Source organism: Spinacia oleracea, chromosome 1 (assembly GCF_020520425.1).
Source record: "Spinacia oleracea cultivar Varoflay chromosome 1, BTI_SOV_V1, whole genome shotgun sequence".
In the NCBI taxonomy this organism is placed as follows: Eukaryota; Viridiplantae; Streptophyta; class Magnoliopsida; order Caryophyllales; family Amaranthaceae; genus Spinacia; species Spinacia oleracea.
The window spans coordinates 117,446,782-117,468,558 of record NC_079487.1 but is presented as its reverse complement, the minus strand read 5'-3'; the positions used below and the strand labels follow the sequence as shown (position 1 = coordinate 117,468,558).

Sequence of the window (21,777 nt, the reverse complement as noted above, 5' to 3'; positions counted from 1 at the left end):
TGTCTAGAGTAACACACTGCATCTCTTTCTCTCTCATTTAATTTGCATGTAAAAGTTTAAGGTTTTCCCCTAATTCAATTGGAAAAAGACTATGCCTAATTTAGATGAACAAGATTCTTCAATCTCCAATTGTCGCAATCACTAACCCTTTAATTCGGGATAAAAAAATTCACTCCCCGAATCAAATTATTAACCCGAAACTAAAAGGAAAGCACAAGAAAATCAACTATCAGAATTAACAAGCTCAAGGGAAATGGTGTAGCAAATTCGAGATTTGTTGGTGCTGCCCTAATGTATTTCTCTTTTCATTATTTCTCCAATTTTGGTATATTTAATATGCACATGTTTTGAATTGGGTGTTGATTTACAACTTTGATTTCAAGTAGGAAGAGAAAGAAAGAGGGAATAGTGAACCAAAGAGAAGAGGGATCCCAGGACCCAGATCGACAACAGAAGTTCTTGCGTGGGGACAGGATGTTGAACGTAACCATTCGATTAAAGAGATATTGCATTGAACCGGAAATGGGGAAGGTAGCACGTAATATAATTAATTGGTTTTGTGTTTTTATTTTGTAAAGACATTATATATTCTAACCAAGGACCTAACTTATTTTAACCACAATGGTTAAATTTGACCAGAAAAGGGACCTTAGGTTCTAAACGGTGACAAATAAAGAAGTGAGGTCCTCATTAGTAATTTTTGGCATAAGTGAGACCCCTATTATGGAGTTAACTCGAATTTAAAATATAAATCCCTACTTTTATCAAACGGTCGTTAAATTACCCGCTACTTTAACAACTAACGGTTATCCTCTGCTCAACTGTTATCCACTATGGCTAGTTTATCGAATTGGGCTTAGATCAAGGGTGAAAATGTGAAATGTGTTGAAATCGAAATTATTTCTCTCACACATAATACTTCGCGTAGTCGCATCTCCTTCCTCCTCCAGCAATCGAATTCCTCCTCTACACCCTAACAACAAAATCAGCATCTTTAATTGTAGTTGTATCTCCAGTCTGCGGCGTCTCTGCCAACCACCTCTTCTTCTCTGCTGCTTTTATTCTCGGTAATTGATACAAGTATTTTGTATCCATTTTTATGTTGATTTTATTTGTAATTTTATTGATTCAAAAATATATTTTTCTAAATTGTTAAATATATTCTGCTGGGTTTGTTTTGGTGTTTTTCATGGGAAATTCTACTTGAAATTCGTATAATCCTTTTTGATATGATTCGATTTCTATGACAATCACTGTTCATCTCTTCTTGGGCCCAGGGCGGGCGCCCCTCCTGCCCTTCCTCAGGGACATTATGCTGTGGGCATTATTATTGAGAAAAAATAGTTTGAAGGGTTTTACAATAAGATGAAAGTTTGAAAGGATTCTTGGGTTTTGAGAATACAGGAATTCAAGGTTGGGACTTATGTTAATTTTGAAGCATAAGTTGTGGTCGAGGTTATTTGAACGATTGAAGTTTAATGCTCAATTGGGAAGGGCTTTAGTTTGGAATTTTAGAAGATTAGTGTCTTGCTTTTCACATCTTAGTGAGAATTGTTTTGTTTTTGTGTTGTCTTTGACCGAGGCATTGCTTTGGGTGCTGTTTGAGAGGGTAGTTAGCTGTGCATATCTTACCTTGTCATTCCTGTTTTAATGGGAGTCTTGTTTTATTGCATGGCTTTGGCTGTGTGATAGCTTCATTAGGTTAAGATTATATGGCCAGTTAAATTATTTGGTAATCACAAACTGAATTTGATATCATGTTGCTTGAACTTATGGGTACAATACCATGATTTTGGTTTTTGTTCGGCGTGCAATAGCAAGAATCAGAAACCCATGTCAAACTAGATAGCAATATTAGTTCTTGAGGAGTTGAGGTTATTGTGGTAGACAGGGTTTGGTGCCCTATTTTCTCAATAATTTTTGTGTTGCATCTTGTATAATCCTTTCATATCTCCAGCACCTAATGATTCATTTTCTCTTTTACCTAACGGTTCATGTTCTTTTTGAGTTTTTTGTCCATCTAATTTTCAAGTAAGTTCCATTTTTCTAATTGTTGTATACTTGTATGGGGGGGGGGGTAGAGTGGTGGTTGTGACTTGTCTTTTCTCCCTTGATATGCCGTACCACTCTCTGGATAGCAGAGACTCTTATGCTGGAGAAGATATCTAAAAGGAGTAGGCAACTAACAAGATAGAGTGGGGATAGCAGGGACCTGTTTTTAGTGGTACCTATTGTTGACTTTGATCAGATTTTCTACAAGGAAGGTATGGCCTAAATCCTCAAGAATTCAAGATGCACTGCAACAGAATTACAAACCTAAGTCAGTCTTATAGTCGAGGGGTTGTTCAGTTTACTGTAGAGCTTGGGTGACTAAATGTCTAAATGTATATTAATCAATCATATTTAGTCTAGGAAGAAGGGTCTAAGTTGCTGTGGGCCTAGGTCTTAATATGTTCTTATTCCTTCTTAATGATAAATGAGTTTATTTTAAAAGTTTAAGTTAGGATTTAGGTGCTTGTACTTGATGCTCTTGTCTTAGACTCTGCAATGTATTTCCATTTCCCTCTTTTCCTCGAGTTTTGTTGTCTTTCCCCAATTTTGTCCGATTCTTCGTTAGGCAGCAGCATCAGTTTCACACTGGTACTACGTTATTTAAGAATCTAATATTTCGATGTGATCATAATGAGTTCTATTTCAATTTTGTCCGATGTGATCATAATGTGATCATAGTGATAGAATTGCAAGGGGTAGGGGAAGACCTAAGAAAACTTGGAGGAAGGTGATTGAGCACGATATGAGCTTTCTTGGGATCGAGGAAAATATGGCGTTGGATAGGACAAAGTGGAGGGAGAGAATATATATTGATGACTTCATTTGACTTATACAACTTTTATGTTTATGTTTCTTTTTATTTTTTATTTATTTTATTTTTATTTATTTATTTATTTTTAAAATTCTTTAATTTTTTTTTAATTTTACGTGCTATTTTGAAATGTACTTATTTTATTTATTCATTTATTTTAAACTTTACTTATTTTTATTATCTCTTACAATATTTCTTCTATAATGTATATACATTTTTCTCTTATCTTACTTTCATTAATTCCACTTTCTCTTCCTTGTTTTTTTCTTTACTTCCTGCTCCTTTCTGATTTGATTGGTGACAATGCCGATCTCCTACGACGATTCATGTTAGCCGACCCTAAATCAATTTGAGACTAAGGCTTTGTTGTTGTTGTTGTTGATCATAATGAGTTCTATTTATATATTTATATAAATTATTGATGAAGTTTGGTGTCCTCTTGAGAAGGGTTTCTAAGAAGTAAAGGAAAGGCTTTGTGATTCTAGACATTAGCAACTTAGTTAGGTCATCTGGATAACACAAGAAATAAGGGACTAAGGATGCGGCATCCCATATGCTTTATAGAGCACTCTTAATCTTTCACTTTCAATGTAGCGCCTATCATATGACATGATGTATTGCAGTACTTTAACAAATGATCTTAGAATACATAGCATCAGATGTTATGAAAGTTAGGTCATCTCCGAAATAAAATATGACATACACGGACATTTATTGTTGTATTACGCTTATGCAACATTGACATTGTCTATATTGTTAGTGCCGTTTGCATTGCCGATGAGAAAGAGGACCAAATCCATGTACTAACACCGACCTTTAAGAATTAGTTAACTTGATTTTCGGACAAGTGATTAACTGATTTTTGTTCAGATGAATTTTAGTGTGCATTATCCTGTGGCTTTTAGCCAAAGTTGATTTATTGCCATATGCAACTGTTTTTTTTTTTTTGGTATTCCAATAGTTTATGAGAACTTGATTGAACAGGACACCATGTTGGAGTTCCGTGCTGGTAAAATGCTGTTTGAGGGAAAACGTGTCACCCCAGATTCTCGTAAAGGGCTAGTCAGGATTGCCCGGGTATGCTTTATCGAAAACAGCTTTTTGTCTCATTCTTCTATAGTAGTATACATCTCAGCTGGAAATCTGTGGAAAATGATTTGCACTCAAGCTGATTCTGTGGTTTCTCTTCAGTTGTTTAATGATATTGGCCCTTGATATCTGATTCTGGAAGTTTTCAACTTTGGTTTTCTTTAGGGTGACGAGGGCTTGATCCATTTTCAATGGCTTGATCGGGTGCAAAATGTGATTGAAGATGTATCCTTCTGTTGTGCTTTACATATTCATGTTCTAAACTGTGTGTTGATAATACAGTGCTGGTTGAACAAACCAGGTAGATATTCTATAGCTACCTTATCCGTCATGTTATTAATCATGCTAGATTTAAAAACCTAGGAGTTGATGGGAGAACATTACTCAACTATTGACTGGCTTATTAAGGTTGGCTGTTTGGAAGTGCGAAAGTAACTAGCAAGAAATGGAGTGAAAAGTTGATACATCTGAATTTTTTTATCATGAAATGATTGTGTTTTGGCATGATTTACCGGCAGTAAACAAGCCTTTGTTCAATAGTGATAACTGATAAGGTTTTGATCATATTATCCATGTTATCTTTTGTTCTTATATTTGCGTTAGTGTCATTCGTTGTTCTTGATTTATGACTATATAAAGACGGCAGAGCAGCTGGTCCGACTGCCCATCACGTAGAAAAGCACAGCAAGACATGTTAATGTGCTTGCCGGCTGTGTCTGGGCTACATTTTTTTTGTCAGAAAAGCATGGCACGGAAAATTGTGCCCAAAATAGTGCCCTGGCCCCCTGGCCCAGCCAACTACCATCTTTAAACTCATATAAATATAGTGTAGAGGAGAGAGTTCAAATTGTACTGATTTTGCGCCCTCTTTGTATATGTGTTCTAATATATTACATTTCCCAATGAAGATCATGGACCTGGGAGTCTGGGACAGTGAAATTACCAGGATCAATTCTCCTGTGTTTTTGCTGCTTATATTTGAGAGTGATCGTTGTTATCTTCCAAGAGTAACTCAGCATAACTCGTATGGAACTTTTCTTTAGGTACAACAGTCAGTAGGAATCATTGACTTGGCTTGATCTGGGTAGGTCTAGATGCAAGTCATGCAACCTATCGCTTTTTAGTTTTTAAACCACTAGAACTTCACTTTTATCTTGATAGTGTTACCCATTATTCCATTAATGCACAACTTCACTTGTGCGAATAGGCTTTGAAGATTGGAGCTGTCCCTTGAGTTTTCCTATAGGAAAACTTCTGACATGTGTATGAACTGGGAATTAGTTGTCCAGTGATAGCTAGGTTGGTTCAAATTGATTTGTGCAAGCTATGAGAGGAAGGGTACTCCGTTTAGTATTTCACTTTATCTTGTTTTATGTTGACAGTTCTTGGCAACTTGGCCCATTTAATGATGCAAGGTTTCTCTTTGTGGATCGGCACAAAGTCTACTTTTATGAACATGTTTCTTGTGTAATAAGAGTCACGATGATGTTGTTGAGGAAGAGGGCTCTGAAAGATAACCTTAGGACCTCCGTACGTAAATTTGCAACCTTGTAATGAGTCAGGTACTCTGGAGTAGTATTTATCAACAATCATCGGTGAACATGATGTGGAAAGTTGAGTAAGAAGATTAAAGTTTATCATCGAGTGCGGAGTTGAAACCATTTTGTTTTGAATAGGTTACAGATTCCAGGCTTGGATAAAGGTGTAAAGTGGATCTAGTTTACTTCTTTGCCAATATCTGGTTTTTGTGAGAGTTTTAGATAACATGCACAAGAAGCTACAATATTAGAAATGGTGATTTGGATTGATAAAAAAGGATTAGGAGTTGGCTTTTTCGAAGTTTCTCGACCATGGAGAGGAGGCATGAACTGTTTGGCAGATTATGCAGGGTTGTGGTCAAACTTAATTGCGGACATGGAGAAACTTTTGCATGGTCTTGGACCACCATCGGCACCATGTCTCTATGATCTTGAGTAATAATTAATTATGTGTTCAAATTTTATAGGTTTTGTCAGTTACCTAAGCAACTCCCTTAGTATATCAACGTTGTTGGAAAAATGGTTGTCCAATGTGCTGCTCATGATTTGTCTCTGGTTCATGGTTGATGTTGGGGTCCTGAACCATCAAATACCTTATTGATGGCATGATTTTCTGTCTTAGACCAGGTGCATCCTTGACCTTCGATCAAGTGAAATAATTTCTCTCTCATCATTCTCCTTCTTCCACCTCATCTTCCACTAACTTGACATATCTCTTACTTAATATTTTTTTCCCCCTATAATCTTGACTCAAGGTCATTAATTTCTCTTACCTACCTTTTTACTTTTACATATACCCCACTTTAAATTCACCTTCCAACACAATTATTAATTTTAACAAACTAATAAATATGAAATTAAATTAACATACATATAAAATGAACATGTAACATATAACCTTAGAGCACACACAACCTTGACATTTGACTTGGGTCATGTGATAATTGATAGAACAAAATGACTACGATGTAGTGTGTAAGGGGCAAAATTTTATGAACTTGACTCGGTTCGAATATGTGACCCGAAGTCAAGTTAACAAAATTGTGGGTTGCGTACCATGTGGGGGACAAAATTTACGATCCTTTTGCAAGGCCACTTGCCCTTCTATTTTGATTCTTTCTCGCCAGTTGCTGCCATCTTCCATATTTTGATTTTTTTTTTAGAAAATCATGTATGGGTAGAAATTAGAAATCCATATTTTGATTTTTTGAGTGTATGTAAAAGTAAAAAAGTAGGTAAGAGAAAATAATGACCTTTAGTCAAGATTATAGAAAAATAAGAAGAGATTTAAGTAAGTTGTATGTCAAGTTAGTGGAAGATGAGGTGGAAGAAGGAGAAGGATGAGAGAGAAATTATTTTTCACTTGACCGACCGAAGGTCAAAGATTTTCGGTTAAGGATGCAAATGGTCTTATACATACATATGTAGAAACAAAATACTCTAAAAGCACAATGAAGTAAAATTGATACATAACTTGCAAGCAGAATAAGCACTTAAGCAGCAAGAATGCAAGATGCTTTGCATGACAAACATATGTGTCGTGGGAAAGCTGCATGCATGACTTCAATATGTGGCAATCTACGAAAACTTTTCTGCTCTTCTCCACCTCTTTCCTAATTTTCATACACAATTTTCTAAAAAAAAAAAGTAATAAAAAAAGCAAGATGGCATCATATGGTCTGATGAAATCAAAATTGTAAGCAAGTGGCCTAGTGGATTGTGAATTGTCCCCACACGGTCATAAACAAATGTCAAGGTTGTGTGTGCTCTTAGAGTGACGAGTTTGCAAGAATGTTAAGAGTCATTGCAGTTGGTTTTAGAGACTGCTGATTCTTGCTTCCTTATCACAGATTCATAAAACCCAAAGCTTATTGAATATTTACTTGAAAACTTATGAGGGGACGATTCTTTTGGAGGACTTAGGGAGGGAAGGAACCTTATAGGCATAGGATCTGTCGTAAGTGAAGATTAGTCAATGTTTTATCTTTTTGGTCATGCTTGTGTTTTGTTCAGTATTTCAGTTTGTCTCGTTTGAAATGAAATGGATTTCGGTATTTATCCCTGTTCAGCTAATGATGCCTTAGTGGCCTGGCTGGACTTTCAATCAATCTGGTTTCCTTGGTTGTGCTATACGAATATATTAAGAAGCTAACTGTTTGTTATGAATATTTTGGTTATTGAGGCTTTTGTATATCTGGAGCAAAGTGCTTTTGTGAACACAATTTGTATTTTCTCATATGTCAGCATTATTTTTATGATTCTTACTTTCAGGGTTGCTGATGCTCCCTCGTCTTGTTGCATGCATTATGCCATTTGTATTGTTCTTGTATTTCAGTATAAAGACAACGACCGTCATTCACGAGTTATGCCATTGGACTGTTATTGAGTGTTTGCAAACACAAGAAGATGACTGCTTTCCTCCCCCCCTAATTTTTTTATTAGCGCTCATTTATGTCAGAGTGATCCATTCACATGCTGTTTTTGTTTTACATCTGTTTTTTGATTTACACCTAGGTTACATAGCACTCGTAGGTTGTAACGGTAGTGAATTTATATGTAATTTTGAAAGAAACATTCCATTTAATTCCTATTGCCACTAAGAATGTGCTGTTTAACATATATTTCCATTACCAAGCAATACTATCTCTAGAGGTTGTAATGAAAAAACACGGCTAGGAAACATGGGGTTACAGTTGCATTACTATGGACATTGACATGAGACTTTCCAAGCGAAAATACATACAAGTTCACTATCTGCCATTTTTAATTGCCTATCAAATGGGACATGAAGTTCCGATGATATTTATCTTTTCTTTATCATTGCTGTGATGTCTCTGTTCTCCTTAATGCACCACAGGATCAAATTGTTTTTCCAGAGGAAGCAGTTTTTGAGAAGGTATATTTCAATTTTTTAATATGACTGTTTGCTTGGTCCTTAGTCCATTTCTGATGGAGCCAAAGATACATTTGTTCTTTTGGCTTGTGGGATGCAATGGACTAAATCAAAATGGCTCTTAAAACCTCTTTGCTTCCTTTCCATGAAGTAGAAGATGGTCGTCCCGTTGTTGTCCCGTTATCGCTTTTGGGTCAATTGGAAACAACCTCTCTGCAATTGTAGGGGTAAGGTTGCGTACACCCGACCCCCCCTTACCCCGCTTCTTGCGGGAGCCTCTTTGAGGCAATGGGGTAATGATAATGATGATAATGATACTGTTTGCTTGGTCTTCTGTGGTTGCAATTTTAAACTATGTTTTCAACATGCAGGTTGAACAAGCATCTGGAAGGGTCTACATATTGAAGTTCAACACAGATGATAGGAAGTTCTTTTTCTGGATGCAAGTGAGTTGTTTTATCCTGTATTTGGTGTACTTGGCGAGGTGGAGTATTTGGTTTAAATATTCTTTTTATTCCAACTTATCTTTGCTGAACAATTTCCAGGAGCCAAAAGCTGAGGATGATCAACAGTTGTGTCACTCAGTAAATTTCCACCTTAATCAACCATTAGGTACCAATTACTATTAAATTCTTCCACTTTACTGTTTCGTGTGTTATTAACCCGAACCCCATTTTTCTCAATGGAAGAAGTTTTCTTTTATGTCACATCTTGTTCCGGAGTTGGTTACTTGTATCCTGTATCCCACTGGTATGTGTGTGTGTGTGCATGGATTTGAGATCATATAAAAACGATGCTTAGCATATGAAGTGAAAAGGAATCAGAGCCGTGTGTGTTAATATTATTTATGGGTTGTTTGCTTCCGAGCATTTGAGGCTGGTTTTGAAAATTCAAATTCAAAGCTCTTAAACTCCCATTTTGTTAGGGCGGATAGGGAACGAGACTGGAAATTTTGGAGGGGATAACAACACTAAGTTGCCATTAATGAAGATGAGGGTATAGGTGTTTTAGGTAGTTTTGTTATTTATTACCAATAAGTTCCGGTTATCCACCATATGCAAATAATGTATGAGGGATAATTAACAATTAGTTTGGGAAGCTGAAAACCAATTACTGAGGAAATTTCGTGATAACTAAAACTATAGAAATCTGTGAAATTAAGACTTGAAAAATCTATAATTCTCACTTGTTTAGATTGTTGTTGGGAGATATAGAAATTGATTTGTTTACTTCTCCACGCCTTTTCCACAACTTTTCCATCACTAAAAGGGAAAATTATGGAAAACAAATTAACTAAAAGATCACCCATATTTGCTCAGTTTCTCTTTTCCATAAATTTCCCCTATGGATAACGAACATCTTAAATATGGCCACCAAAAATTTCGGAGCAAAGCTCAATATAAACCATAAGTTTTTTTTGTCGGATAGAACTTATATCTTCTACTCCACTAAAAATCAGTTTTGTGACTTCAAAAAATAGGTTTACTTTTTCCTGTTTGCAAACTTATTTTTTTGGGAATTATGTTGTAAAACACCATAATGAGAATTGGCTGTAAGTATGTTTTTTTCCTTTCCTCTTTAAGATTTCTATTTTTTTTGGTAATTTTATGCCTAGCTAGAGTGAAAAATGAGATAAGGGAAAAGACAAAAAAACTTGCCCCACATTAATTTTTTTTGATATTTGATAAATAAAGGAAAAATTATTTTTACCACCTAAAAAACTAAAACTTGTATTTTTCCACCTAAAAAATTAAAACTTATATTTTACCTCCTAAAAAAACTTGTTTTTTACCACCTGAAAATGGTAAAATAGATGAAACTGTTATGTGGTGGCACAATTTTTTGATATTTTCTCTTCTCCCATGATTTCATGTATTTAGCGCCCTTCTCTTCCCTGCTTCCTTCTATTCCATGAATTCGTATAATTTTTTCTTCCCATTTTACAAAATTGACAAATTCAATGGCAGTAAAAAGAGAAGGGTGAAGGAGTTAAAGAAAATTGAACAGGGAGTGTAAAAAAATGGAAGGAAATTGAATTAGTGGGCCTCACATAATGGTTTCATATATTTTTCCGTATTCAGGTGGTAAAAAACAAGTTTTATTTTTTAGGTTGTAAAATAAAAGTTTTAGTTTTTTAGGTGGTAAAAAATAATTTTTCGATTTTATAGGTGGTAAAAGCAATTTATCCTTTGATAAAATAATCCGTTTTGTTCTTGGCGTTTTTCTTAAATCTCAAACTGTTTACCCATTTCTTTTTTCCTAATTTCTGAAGTTAGAAAGTTAATTTTTAAGATAAAGGTGGGCCTTTATAAAACTTATGGTTGAAATTGATTTTGGCCCCTCAATTCCGGTTGTCATTTTAAGATAGCTATGTAAGAATCATCCCTAAACATCACTATCCTCAGGCGAGTGAATCATGTACTTCATATTTTGCTCTCACGTCAACCATGAAAGTACTTGTAAGAGAAATAAGCTTTCTTGTTTAGAAAATAGGAGCAATAATGAAAGAATTTAACAAATCGTTGACTATCACATTAGATAGGGTATGTGGAGGCTGAGGTTTATGCAGCTTTATCCCTGCCGTAACAGGAAAATGAGTGATGTGCATTAGGTGACAGCCAAACGGAATATGTTAAATGGTATTTTTCTAAAAGCTTAGTAGACCAGAAAACAATTACTCTATTTAATAAAGTTTTTTCACTTCCCGTTTCATAAATACTCACTTTACCCTCTTCTCAATTTGACAAAGAATATACAAATAACTCATACTCAATGTATAAAAAGCTGAAGATGCATCAAGGAGATAGGAACTTTTGCGCCTAAGGCGTACCTCAGTGCGGTTCATTGAAGTGAGGTGTGATTGATAAAAATTAAAATATTGGTGAAAAATAAGTGGCACAATTCCCCTTAGTGCATAAATCAAGAAAATTGAAAAGAAGAGACCCGGGAGAGAGAAATTAGAAAAGAGAGACTAACTTAACGTTCTGAGGTGGCTGCAAGTTGGCTATGCTGGTCCAGGATTGTTGTTGAGACTCTGTGCTGCTTCTCTGTCCCCGAGTCTTCCTCATCCATACCCTTACCGTCCCCTTATAATGTTTAGTTCCCTAGTTATTAATGCATTTTGTTCAAGGGTTTACCATGTTGGACTTGATCTTCAATTTTTATGTTTTGTTAGAATTTCCTGCTGAAGAGGATTCTGTCCCACTTCAAGCTGAGGAGATGGTTGAAGACGATATATCATCTAGGTATGTTTTCTTCACGAAGAACACGATGTACTGTTTGATGTTGATTAAACGAGGGCTTTGTATTTTCCTGATTGACCATGTGTGATATTTTTCACTATGGCAATGAGATGTGCTACCCCCACCCCCCTCCCTCGGCCTCCCAAACAAGTAGAGAAAATAAAAAGGGATAAAGGAAAAAAATGATGCTTGCTTCATGTTTATTAAGATTCTTAGAACCAGATAATCGAATGTTGTATTATACCAAGTACTTTTTACGTTTAATTTGGACTTTAGCATAAAAATACTTACGTAACTCTGTTTTAGTAACTTGTCCCTAAATTGTTATCAATGGTTGAGATAAAAAAAATCTTGGTAAAAGCTACATGGTTTAGTTGAAGTCAATATGGTTTATTGTGTTGTAGCCTCTACTTATCAACTTTGATGTGTGATTTTGTGAACTTGATTCTTCTCATGTCAAACATTTTGGAGTATGGTGACAAAGTTCTATTCGTTCTATTTTAAATGTTCAAAAGGAATGTAAAAATATTAAAAGCAAATGCTAGCATGATAGACTAATCGTCAGCATCTGGTTATTCATGTTATAAGCTTATGACCTATACTTATTCAACCCTAGTAGTATAAATTTGGTAAATTTCACTCTGCTCATGTCAAAATTACAAAGTATGATAAGAAAATGCTACAATTATATCATGTCACAACCAATTCTATTCGTTACATAGTGATTTTCCTGCTTTCCATATTCGGTATTAAATTGTTTTTCTAAATGACCAATATCTCTTTGTATTCTTATTCGTTCATTTCATAATCTTTTTGTGAAGTTGCCTGGGATACTTTTTGCTATATGGATGGAGTTTTAAGCTACATATATATATATACTATTTTAAATTGCAGAGCTGGTAATTTGATTGGCCCTAGCATGGGAGCTGAAGGAGTGAGTGATGTGACCTCTGCACCTGGACCGGTAAAATTGTCAGATTTACAAAGGATATTAAGTAATATTCAATCTGAAGGTATCTTATACGTTAAATAGCTATGCTGTCTCCACTCTCCAGCACTCTTTTGGCCTCTTTATTTTCTCTCTCCCCACCCCCCCATCCCCCAGTTCTCACGTCTCATTTCTAAATTCATTTTCTGTTACCATGTAGGTCCAGTAGATGATGTGGAAGATCCCGATGGAGGTAACCGTACATTTCATTTAGATTTCATAAAATACTTGCATATGCAGTTGTAAGAATGTCTTTTGGAAATCAAACTTCATAGTTTGAGTCATTGCTTCTGTGTTTTTCTATATATATACGAACACAGACACACAAAAATATACAATTGACTTCTTTCTTCATTCCTAGCGCCAATTAAATATGCTTGGTGTTTTCTGAGTTGCTTTATATATGTTTAATGTCTTGGTTTCTCGATTTATCTTGGCCTCTTGTTAAGAAGCAAGTCTTTTTAATTTAATTTTATTGTTTTCCTTCTATTATCATGCTATTTTTAAGCATTTTTGTAATTAGGTAATGAAGAAAATATGTTGGCAATAGTAAAAGTGTGTAGATGAGGCACAAATATGTTTAGATGGTAATAATGATTGTTTCTTAATGGTAATAATATGATTGTCATTTTATTGGATCTTTGCCAGTATTATATCATTATATCATAGATGATTGTTAGTCATTTCAAAATAGAGGATGCTTAAATTTTGCAACACAATCTTTGTGGTTTTTGTTCATCCTTTGCTGGTGTCTTGTGTGTACCCATGATCTCACTGAAGATCAGTATGTGAATACAAGTATAAACTATCTTTCATCAAATCAGATATAAAGGAATACATTCATATTAGTGGCTGTGTGGCTATCTGTTACAGGTTTTGGTTTAGGGGATCTTTTGAAGCCTGATTTGGTACTACCATTGCTCGAGACTTTACCTGTGGAAGAACGCTTGTCTCAATATCTACCAGAGGTATACATATTTTTTGGGTATTGTTACGTACTTGCTTTATCTTTACAAGGCAGTGCCTTATATGTTTTGAGGATACAGGGTCAACAGTCACGTCACGACTTGTTAGAGGTGCTACAGTGCCCTCCTTTCCGCCAACAAGTTGATGCTTTTACTTATGTAAGAACAACTCTTTCCTATACCCCCTTGGCCCCTTCCCCACCAATTAACTTAATATTTTCATAGTAATTAAGGTTATTCTTTTTCCATTCTCATTGCGTGTAGCACTACAAAGATTGCTATTCACATTCTCTTTTTCTGTAGGTTCTGAAGACAGGCCAAATAGATTTGGCTCAGTTTGGCATTGACCCCAGTAAATGTGAGCAATCTGTGCACTTTTGTTCCTTTTGTTGATGATCGTTCCTTGGGTTTTCTGCACAACTTATCCCTGTAAACCAAGGGATGTCGAATTTATCAGGATACAATTGTGGCCTAATAAAATGCCGTTTTGAATATTTCAACAATTATAGTTGTGTGTGAAGCTTTAGTGCTTGAAATTGAATAAAATTTCCTTTCTTTCTGCATGCAGACAAGTTTACTGTTCTCTCTTTCCTGGAGGCACTTGAAGATTCTGTAGCGAAAGGCTCGGAAACTGAAGCGTTGGGACGAGGAACTAATGATCCGATGGATGAAGGGCAATAATTGACAGCAGTTTTGGGTTTGTGTTTCCTTCACTGCAACCTCTTTTGGTGTTAACGGCTGCTTAGATATCCTCATCTTTGCTTCCCTTTCTTATTTTACTATCGGGGAAGAAAGAGGGGAGGGTTGGTGGTGGGATTAGAACCTAGACTTAGCAAAACAATGCAAATGGTCTCAAGTTGTTTGTACTAGGATATCTGTTAACATTAAATTAGGCAAGAGATCTCTTTCCTTTGTTTTTGTTAGGGGGTGACCCGGAGTTGCAATGATATCTTGGAATGGAGTGAATTATTTGTTAATATTGAATATAATATATATATTCATTCGTCTAGGGTGGTTGTGAATTAATTCTTGCCATGCCCCTCCATGATATGTTCAAGTACAAAATATGCACTATAAAAGCACATGTCTAGGAGCAAGGTTCGATTTGTAGCTACCTATAAAAATTATATGTTAAAAATTTCTGGTTCCGCCACTGCATAGGAGAATGTGTTTGCAGAAATCTACTCCGTACTTGTGTATGTACTTTCAGGTTTTATGAGCAACCTAATAAGCACGCGAAATTAGTTAGTCTCGATCAACTTAGACCGGATTTGATATTTGGTCAAGTTCGGACCCTTGCGGATGTATGGATCAACCTTCACACCCATGCACAAATTAAAAGAAAAATTTCCAATTTGCCACCAACAATAAAAAAAAGAAAAGAAAAAAGAAGCACAAACACAATGGAATTATGAATTGTAGGAAATATCGATTTACAATTTTACATACAAGACTCTATTCCAAAGTTGATATGGCATTCAACTCTTAACATAAATCTGAAAAATGTACGTACGTACAATTCGATCCCCGTCATTTTCCCATCATGACTGGGTTGTACGCAACTCCGCCTCTGTCGCATCCATTATTTTCCTGTATGTTTTCTTTGGTGGCCAAGAGGGGGTCAATTTAGGGTTATTAGGGAGGACTATATGATTTCTAGGGAGTTTTTACATTCATCAAATTACATACAATATTTGTATATCAATGGTGGGTAGAGAAAGAGAGAATATAACAAATAAGTGCTACAATGTTGCTCCTGATGAAGATGAATGACTTCTGTTGCTGCTTAATACTGAGGCCGTCGAATGGTTTTCACTATTAAGTGAATACTGAAACCAAACACACCGTTAATAAATATTATCTTTAATAAATATGTTGAAAAGTACTCCAGTATTTTGTAAGTAATTAATATTAAGAGAACGAACTTACATTATGTGTGGTGACTTGACTTGGCCTATAGGGGGTGTTTGTAGGTACGGGAGGGTACATATAACTGGGCATATTTGCTTCACCAAACTCCCTATATTTGTTGAGTTCAGGTAATATTTGTGTAAGATCAGGTCTATCTTTTCTTCTTAACTCTGCACAATGAAGAGATAGTTTGGCAAATTGTAAAGCCTCTTGAAAAGGCCAATCATGAACATTTTCATCTAATAATTCTGCAAATGTTCCTCGTTCTATAGCCCTTTGTACGTGATGTGTTAAACCCATAGCTGGTTTCGCCGTAATTAGCTGTAAGTACAAGATCCCTAAAGAGTAAATATCTGATTTAGTCCCTAACATCCCTGTTTGCTGATACTCTGGATCGATGTAACAGAAGGTTCCTGCTGCTTGTGTCATTCGATACTGCGTTACAGTGTCTGCTATGGATGGTGGTACCAACCTCGCTAGCCCAACGTCACCAATTTTACTAACATAATTTCTGTCGAGTAATATATTTGCTGGTTTAAGGTCACGGTGTACTAGTGGCTCTGGTTTTGTCTGGTGAAGGAAGAGTAATGCTGTTCCGATTTCTGCTGCAATTCGGAATCTTAATTGCCATGAAAGTGGCGGCGAGTTTTCTCTACAAAAGAGACGGTCTTCTAAGCTTCCATTCGACATGAATTCATAGACTAGACAACCATACTCAGGACATGCACCTAAGAGGAGCACCATGTTGGGATGTCTTATGCAACTTAGGATTTCAACCTGCATCACATGACATGAAGTTCAGCACATGTTATAAACTATGTGTTACATAATTTTGAGTATGACGTCAAAAGTGCATTCTGTTCAAAATGGACACAAATGACTCTTATTGGTACTGATTAGTGTGTTATATATATATTAGTCTACTAATACACTACTAATTAGTCATGATAAGAGTCACTTGCGTTATTGGTACTGACCTCTTATTTTATTTTTGGTCTAAAAAGAGTTGAATTGAGTGACTTGTATCCAATTTGGTCACATGCCACTCGATGTTCACTAAAGACCACTTAATAGTATATACTAGGCCGTTCCATGAGTTAAATGTATCAAGTGGCATTTTCGTAATAAAATAGAAAAACATATATGGGTAAAAAAGAATGAACCTTTTTTACCTCTTGCTGAAACTGTGCCTCTCCTTGAGCTGCATCAGGCCTAAGAACCTTAATTGCAACAAGTGTGTGATCAAGGGTGCTCTTATAAACAGGACCATAACCACCTTCACCAATCTTAAGGGATTCAGAAAAGAAACAAGTTGCAGATTCAATCTCTGCAATGCTATATTTCCTGTACCTAATATCATTTTGATTCAAAGCTTGAAGTGCCTTTTGCTTCTCTTCTGTTTCTTTTATGGCTTTCTTTTCTGCAAGCTCTCTCTTTTGTGATTCCAGTTCTGCAAGTCTTTGAGCTGCTTCTGTTGCTTCTATGGCTGCTCTGCACTTGGCTTTCTCCTGCTCAGCAATGGCCCTTGCTGTTTCCTCCGCGAAAAGCGCCTCTTCTAGTCTGTGATCCTCTTCCATCCTTGATCTTTGAAGTTCACTTGCCTAAACACAATAATTGACAATTAAACAAATTATAAGTATATACTTCCATGTAAATATATTCATATACTTACTATATTACTTAGGTTTGAGTTGCAACCTTTACTATTCACCTCAATTTTTACAATGTAAGTAGATAGAAAGTAAATTACATTAATGCCCCATTTGTAGATATATTTAGGAGAAAATGTGGCTTTTGAATATAGATGATGACAGTTTGGTAAAGTCAAGTGGGTAAAGTTGTCAAAAATAAAAGGTTACAACTAAAAGGAAATGACCGAAAATAGAAACATTGTAACTAAAATAGAATGAATAAAGGCTTGTAATTTATAAAGCTACATGTTCTTTCAATTTAAATATTTCATAATACTCCCTCCGTATTTAAAAAAGAGATACACTTTGACCGACACATAATTTTAGGAGAGGGAGTTGAATTTATTAAAATAAGATGAAAGTGAGATAGTGGGTGAATTATTTATTATAGTAAAAAGATGATGCGAGTAGAAAGAGAGAAATATTAATATAATTGAAAGTGGGATCAAAACACGTCAAAAAAAATTGTATCTCCTTTTAAAATACGACCGTTTAAAAAAGTGTATATCTTTTTAAAAGACAGAGGGAGTATATTAAGGAATGCAGACGAGACATACTTTTAATTAGTTAGAACTATATATTCTTTTATTTTGAACTATATGTTGTTGCGAGAGTAGGGTGTGCATTATGCTCTCGCATTTAGGATCTAATTTAATTATGAAGGCTGAAAATATTTTGTCACCTTTTGTTTTGCAGTTAGTGCTTCTTTACAGGCTGCATTATACATCTCCATAGTTTGCTTGAGCTCCAATCTCAATCTTCTCATCTCAGATTCAAAATCTTCCTGTAACCAGAATTACTTAAAAATTTACTATGGTTTACATTGAAAATGAGATCATTATCCTTCAACATTTAGTACAGTGACTTACAGAGTTTGCTGAGAAACCACTACAATTTGAAGAGGAATATTCAACTATGGCATTCTGATCGATTGATCTCCTATCATGCAATGACGATCCAATACTCATCCGATCCAGATCCGATCCATTAGAAAATCGAGGCCCGTGTCTGACTTCCATTATATCAAATGAAGGACGATCAAGACTAACTCTATGGTCGTTGGTTTGCCAAGGACTAGGATGGTTTACAAATGATATGTCAGAATCTGGCACACCAATTTCACCATATGCTCTACCGTTTGTTGCTCTTCCTCTAGTAAATGGTGACCTGTTTTGTCAAACAAAAAAATAAAAAATGAAATAAGAGATTGATAAAATACTCCTTTCGTCCCGGAATACTCGCAACGTTTTGACTGGACACGCTTGCCAATGCACAACTTTGACCACCAATATCTTTAATTACATATTATAAAAACTTATAAAATATTAATATTTTGAAAATATATATTAAAATGAAGCCAGCAATATATTATATACTAACAATTGTTTTCATATACTTGAAATAAAATAGGGTCGAAGTGAATTATGTGAATAGTGCAAAAAGTCAAACCGTTTCGAGTATTCCGGGACGGAGGGAGTAGTAATATAAAGAAATACGTTGTAGAAAATGTTACACTTGCCTTATCGAGTCCATGTCTTCCACTAGCCTAGTTGAGTTAAAGGGTGACCTTTCTCTGTCTGTTGCACAAAATAAACATGTAAAAATGCTATGTTTACGTACTTTAAGTTAATATTAAGTTAAAATAAGTTTCGATAATGATAAAGTGAAGTGAACACGGCCTAAAAGATAAGAGTACATACCTCTTGGAATAAGACTACCACCAATGCTACCACCACCGACACTACCACCAACGCCACTAGAACGCATGGGGGAATCAAATGTAGGGATACCAGTGGGAATGATATGACGATGTGGCGGGCTTCGGGCCGAGGAGGGTCTTCGGAGGGGATGAGCGGCCGATCGACTATGTAACATTTTCCCCTTAGAGATCACATACACAGAGCAGAATTCAGGCAAACCTTTGAATAAATTTGTTGCAACATCCGGTCCTTTTAACCTTCTGGTATAAAGATATTCAGAACATGACGTTAAAAGTCTATTTATATTTTGTCTAATATATTAATTAGGCGACTAATAGGGGGGTCAAATGTCATAAATACCCTTGATAAACAAATTAAAAATTGACTCAAATAAGAGCAGTACTACCGACATTTGATTTCACCCCCTGTTAGTTGTCTAATCGTAAAAGCTCCAATTCCAAACACGAGGAGAAAAAGTAATGGAAAAGCAATTTAGTGCAAACCTGATTAGTTGATTCCTTGATGAAGCACTTACAACCATGACATCAATTGTATGATGTTGGCAATAGTCTATCAAAGCTTTCGAAATGTCTACGTCTTCCAATATTATTTCGTTACAGATTACCTAAAGAAAATATTAAGCAGAAGTGATTAGTGAACTAATTAATTAGCTCAAAATAATAGTGAAATTTGTATGAGAAAGGAAAGAAAACTAACGTCTTTTCGACTGCAGAAACAACGAAAAGGAAGAAAGATCTCTCGAGCTTGAGCTTCAGCATAATACCTAACCGATCTAGCAGCTTCTTCGTTGATATCAGAAAGGGGAGCTGCCGAATCTACAATTGCATCATTTTGCGTAAGACATTATTCATTATTCATTATTCAAGGCAAGTCCGTAACTACAAGCATCACATTTGTAGACAAAATAATCTTTTTATTTTTTTTTGTGAAATTTAATAAGAAAATATAAACCGTTATCCTAAAATTCAAAACTTCCCTTTCAATTAATAACTTTTTACCACTTCAATTTTTTATTCAGAACAATTACTACACACAGAATAATGTCGCATTTGATTTCTACACACAACCCATGTGGAAGTATTTGTCATATATATTATAATCTAGTTTATCAATGAGATCTTGACCTAGTGGTTAAGATTAAGGGCATACATATAATATGTCTCATCTTTGATTTTTCCAGCCCCCATTTATATTTTGTATTGCCTTTGTGGCTCATTCGTAAAAAAAAATCTTAGTAAAAAAGATTCATTATATTGTTATGCTATAGTTTCTTTTATCCATAATTTTATAATGATGGTCCTTAAATATTCAAAAATACAATAGGAGGATGAAATGCATTATGCATGACTAGGAGGAATTCTACATGAACAAGCCTTAAAATACATTTTGAACCTAATCAATCTCCAAGGCCGGAAAAAATGGCTAGACATGTTTTGGCACAACCTTAAGAGAACCATATGTGTGTAAAATAAGGAAACAAAACATACTACTACATAAATTGCTTAATTTTTCTACTGGCACCTATCGTAAAATTGTTCAAGATTCGTTACTGGTTGCAATTAAAATGATAAAAAAATGTTTATGATGCATGAAAATAAATGACATAAAAAAATCTGGAAATTGAAAATGGTATTTACTTAGGGTGGAATGATTTGTATTCTGCCTTTGCTTAACATGGAGCAAAGTAACCGTTTGACCCTTGCTAAGAACATTATCAACTGCCCATTTAAGAGCATATTGGCTTCCTTTATCCTTGTCAATTGCCACGGCAACTTCCCCAATTTGTATCTCCGCACTAACGCTATGGGGTAGCGGTGGTTGGTGGTGTTGGATTGGTGGTTGGTACTGGTGTTGGTGCTGGTTTTGAGGTTGGTGTTGGAGTTGGTGCTGGTGTTGGGGTTGGTTCCACATTTCGTCTCCTCCCTAAGAACACCTCTCTCTTCTTCCTCTTTACGTAATTGTATTCCTCTTATTTCGTACCTCCCCCACGCCTCAATTCCTCGAATAGAGAACGTAGAGGAGATTTTTTATAAGAAGAATTAATCACTCTACCAAATTTTTGGTTAATGAAATTTATAACCAAATTTCATACATTCATATCCCAAGAGTTGTTGTTTTTCTTTTTCTCTCCCTTTTTTCCCTTGTTAATATGTTAAGGTTGTTGCCTTTGATCAACAATGACAATATTTCTCTCTCTTCCCTATATTTTACAACTTTACGGCTATCTAATTTGAGTAAGTTTCAAGTAATAATCTAGAGCCTTTGGTAATATTGTTGTAATATCAAACCTTTCCCTTATTTAACGGATAACCCTCTTTTCTTTTTAATAAATTATTCGCGTAATCTTAAGATAAAATGAATTAATGTTAGACGTCTGTTCCTTTTTATTATGTTTGAAGAAAGGATAATGTTTTAGCTCATTTGATAAGGTCCAGTAAGAAAATGATTTTCAATAGTTGGATCATTATATTGAGCTAGCTGGAAGATGCTTCCTTATTTGCAAAATTAGTGAATACCCACCTACTTGCCTATTAGGCATAAGTTAAACTAGCTTAAAATTCATATAATTATTACTCTAAATAAAAAAAAAAAAAGTGGCACAAAACTATCTTTTTACTTGTTTCCGATAATATACAGTTGGTGGTTATTGACTTTACTTTGTGTTGTGTTGTTGAATGTCCCGCATGTGATGATTAACCTTATTTCGACAATCTCCCGTAGTTCCATAGTCCCATACCTCACCACTTTTCTTTCTTACTACGTACTCCTCAAGTCCTCATGTTTGACCTTTGTTTCCGATAAAGGGTTGAAATCTTCCGTAACGCAAGACGGTCCTACAATTTGGGTCAACCTCTCTCATTGATCTACATCACTAA

The 21,777-nt window shown here is 35.3% G+C and overlaps 2 protein-coding genes across 3 annotated transcripts; one reads left to right on the top strand and one right to left on the bottom strand.

Moving 5' to 3' along the window:
- The first annotated feature begins 856 nt into the window (after nucleotides 1-856).
- Nucleotides 857-14,587, top strand: LOC110783976 (26S proteasome regulatory subunit RPN13). The gene is made up of 13 exons (XM_021988389.2): nucleotides 857-1,067; nucleotides 3,848-3,940; nucleotides 4,118-4,177; nucleotides 8,348-8,386; nucleotides 8,755-8,829; nucleotides 8,929-8,995; nucleotides 11,559-11,628; nucleotides 12,520-12,638; nucleotides 12,774-12,806; nucleotides 13,487-13,581; nucleotides 13,660-13,737; nucleotides 13,882-13,936; nucleotides 14,147-14,587. Exons 2-13 carry the CDS (start codon nucleotides 3,854-3,856, stop codon nucleotides 14,257-14,259), a joined length of 891 nt encoding a protein of 296 aa, XP_021844081.1. The 5' UTR covers nucleotides 857-1,067; nucleotides 3,848-3,853; the 3' UTR covers nucleotides 14,260-14,587.
- A 380-nt stretch (nucleotides 14,588-14,967) lies between these two features.
- LOC110784010 (U-box domain-containing protein 35) lies at nucleotides 14,968-21,075 on the bottom strand. Of its 2 annotated transcripts, none has more exons than XM_056841293.1 (10): nucleotides 20,539-21,075; nucleotides 19,598-19,716; nucleotides 19,384-19,505; nucleotides 18,881-19,140; nucleotides 18,700-18,757; nucleotides 18,050-18,347; nucleotides 17,863-17,964; nucleotides 16,662-17,090; nucleotides 15,508-16,266; nucleotides 14,968-15,407 (listed from the first exon to the last, which is right to left on the bottom strand). In XM_056841293.1, the coding sequence occupies exons 1-10, from the start codon at nucleotides 20,810-20,812 to the stop codon at nucleotides 15,321-15,323; spliced, it is 2,508 nt and encodes an 835-aa protein (XP_056697271.1). In that variant the 5' UTR covers nucleotides 20,813-21,075; the 3' UTR covers nucleotides 14,968-15,320. The 2 variants fall into 2 exon arrangements, with proteins under 2 accessions (XP_056697271.1, XP_056697269.1); XM_056841291.1 differs by having other exon boundaries at nucleotides 16,653-17,090; nucleotides 20,539-21,036.
- Between the last annotated feature and the right edge of the window lie 702 nt (nucleotides 21,076-21,777).

What these genes read in the sequence shown, in the direction of transcription:
- LOC110784010 (XM_056841291.1), bottom strand. Translation starts at nt 20,812, where the DNA reads ATGTGGAACCAACCCCAACACCAGCACCAACTCCAACACCAACCTCAA. An exon ending in TACAAATCATTCCACCCTAA is followed by an intron (nt 19,717 to 20,538) that starts GTAAATACCATT and finishes ATGCAATTGTAG; the next exon opens with ATTCGGCAGCTCCCCTTTCT. An exon ending in CACTAACTGCAAAACAAAAG is followed by an intron (nt 17,091 to 17,862) that starts GTGACAAAATAT and finishes TATTGTGTTTAG; the next exon opens with GCAAGTGAACTTCAAAGATC.
- LOC110783976 (XM_021988389.2), top strand. Translation starts at nt 3,854, where the DNA reads ATGTTGGAGTTCCGTGCTGGTAAAATGCTGTTTGAGGGAAAACGTGTC. An exon ending in AGTTCTTTTTCTGGATGCAA is followed by an intron (nt 8,830 to 8,928) that starts GTGAGTTGTTTT and finishes AACAATTTCCAG; the next exon opens with GAGCCAAAAGCTGAGGATGA. An exon ending in TGTCTCAATATCTACCAGAG is followed by an intron (nt 13,582 to 13,659) that starts GTATACATATTT and finishes TTGAGGATACAG; the next exon opens with GGTCAACAGTCACGTCACGA.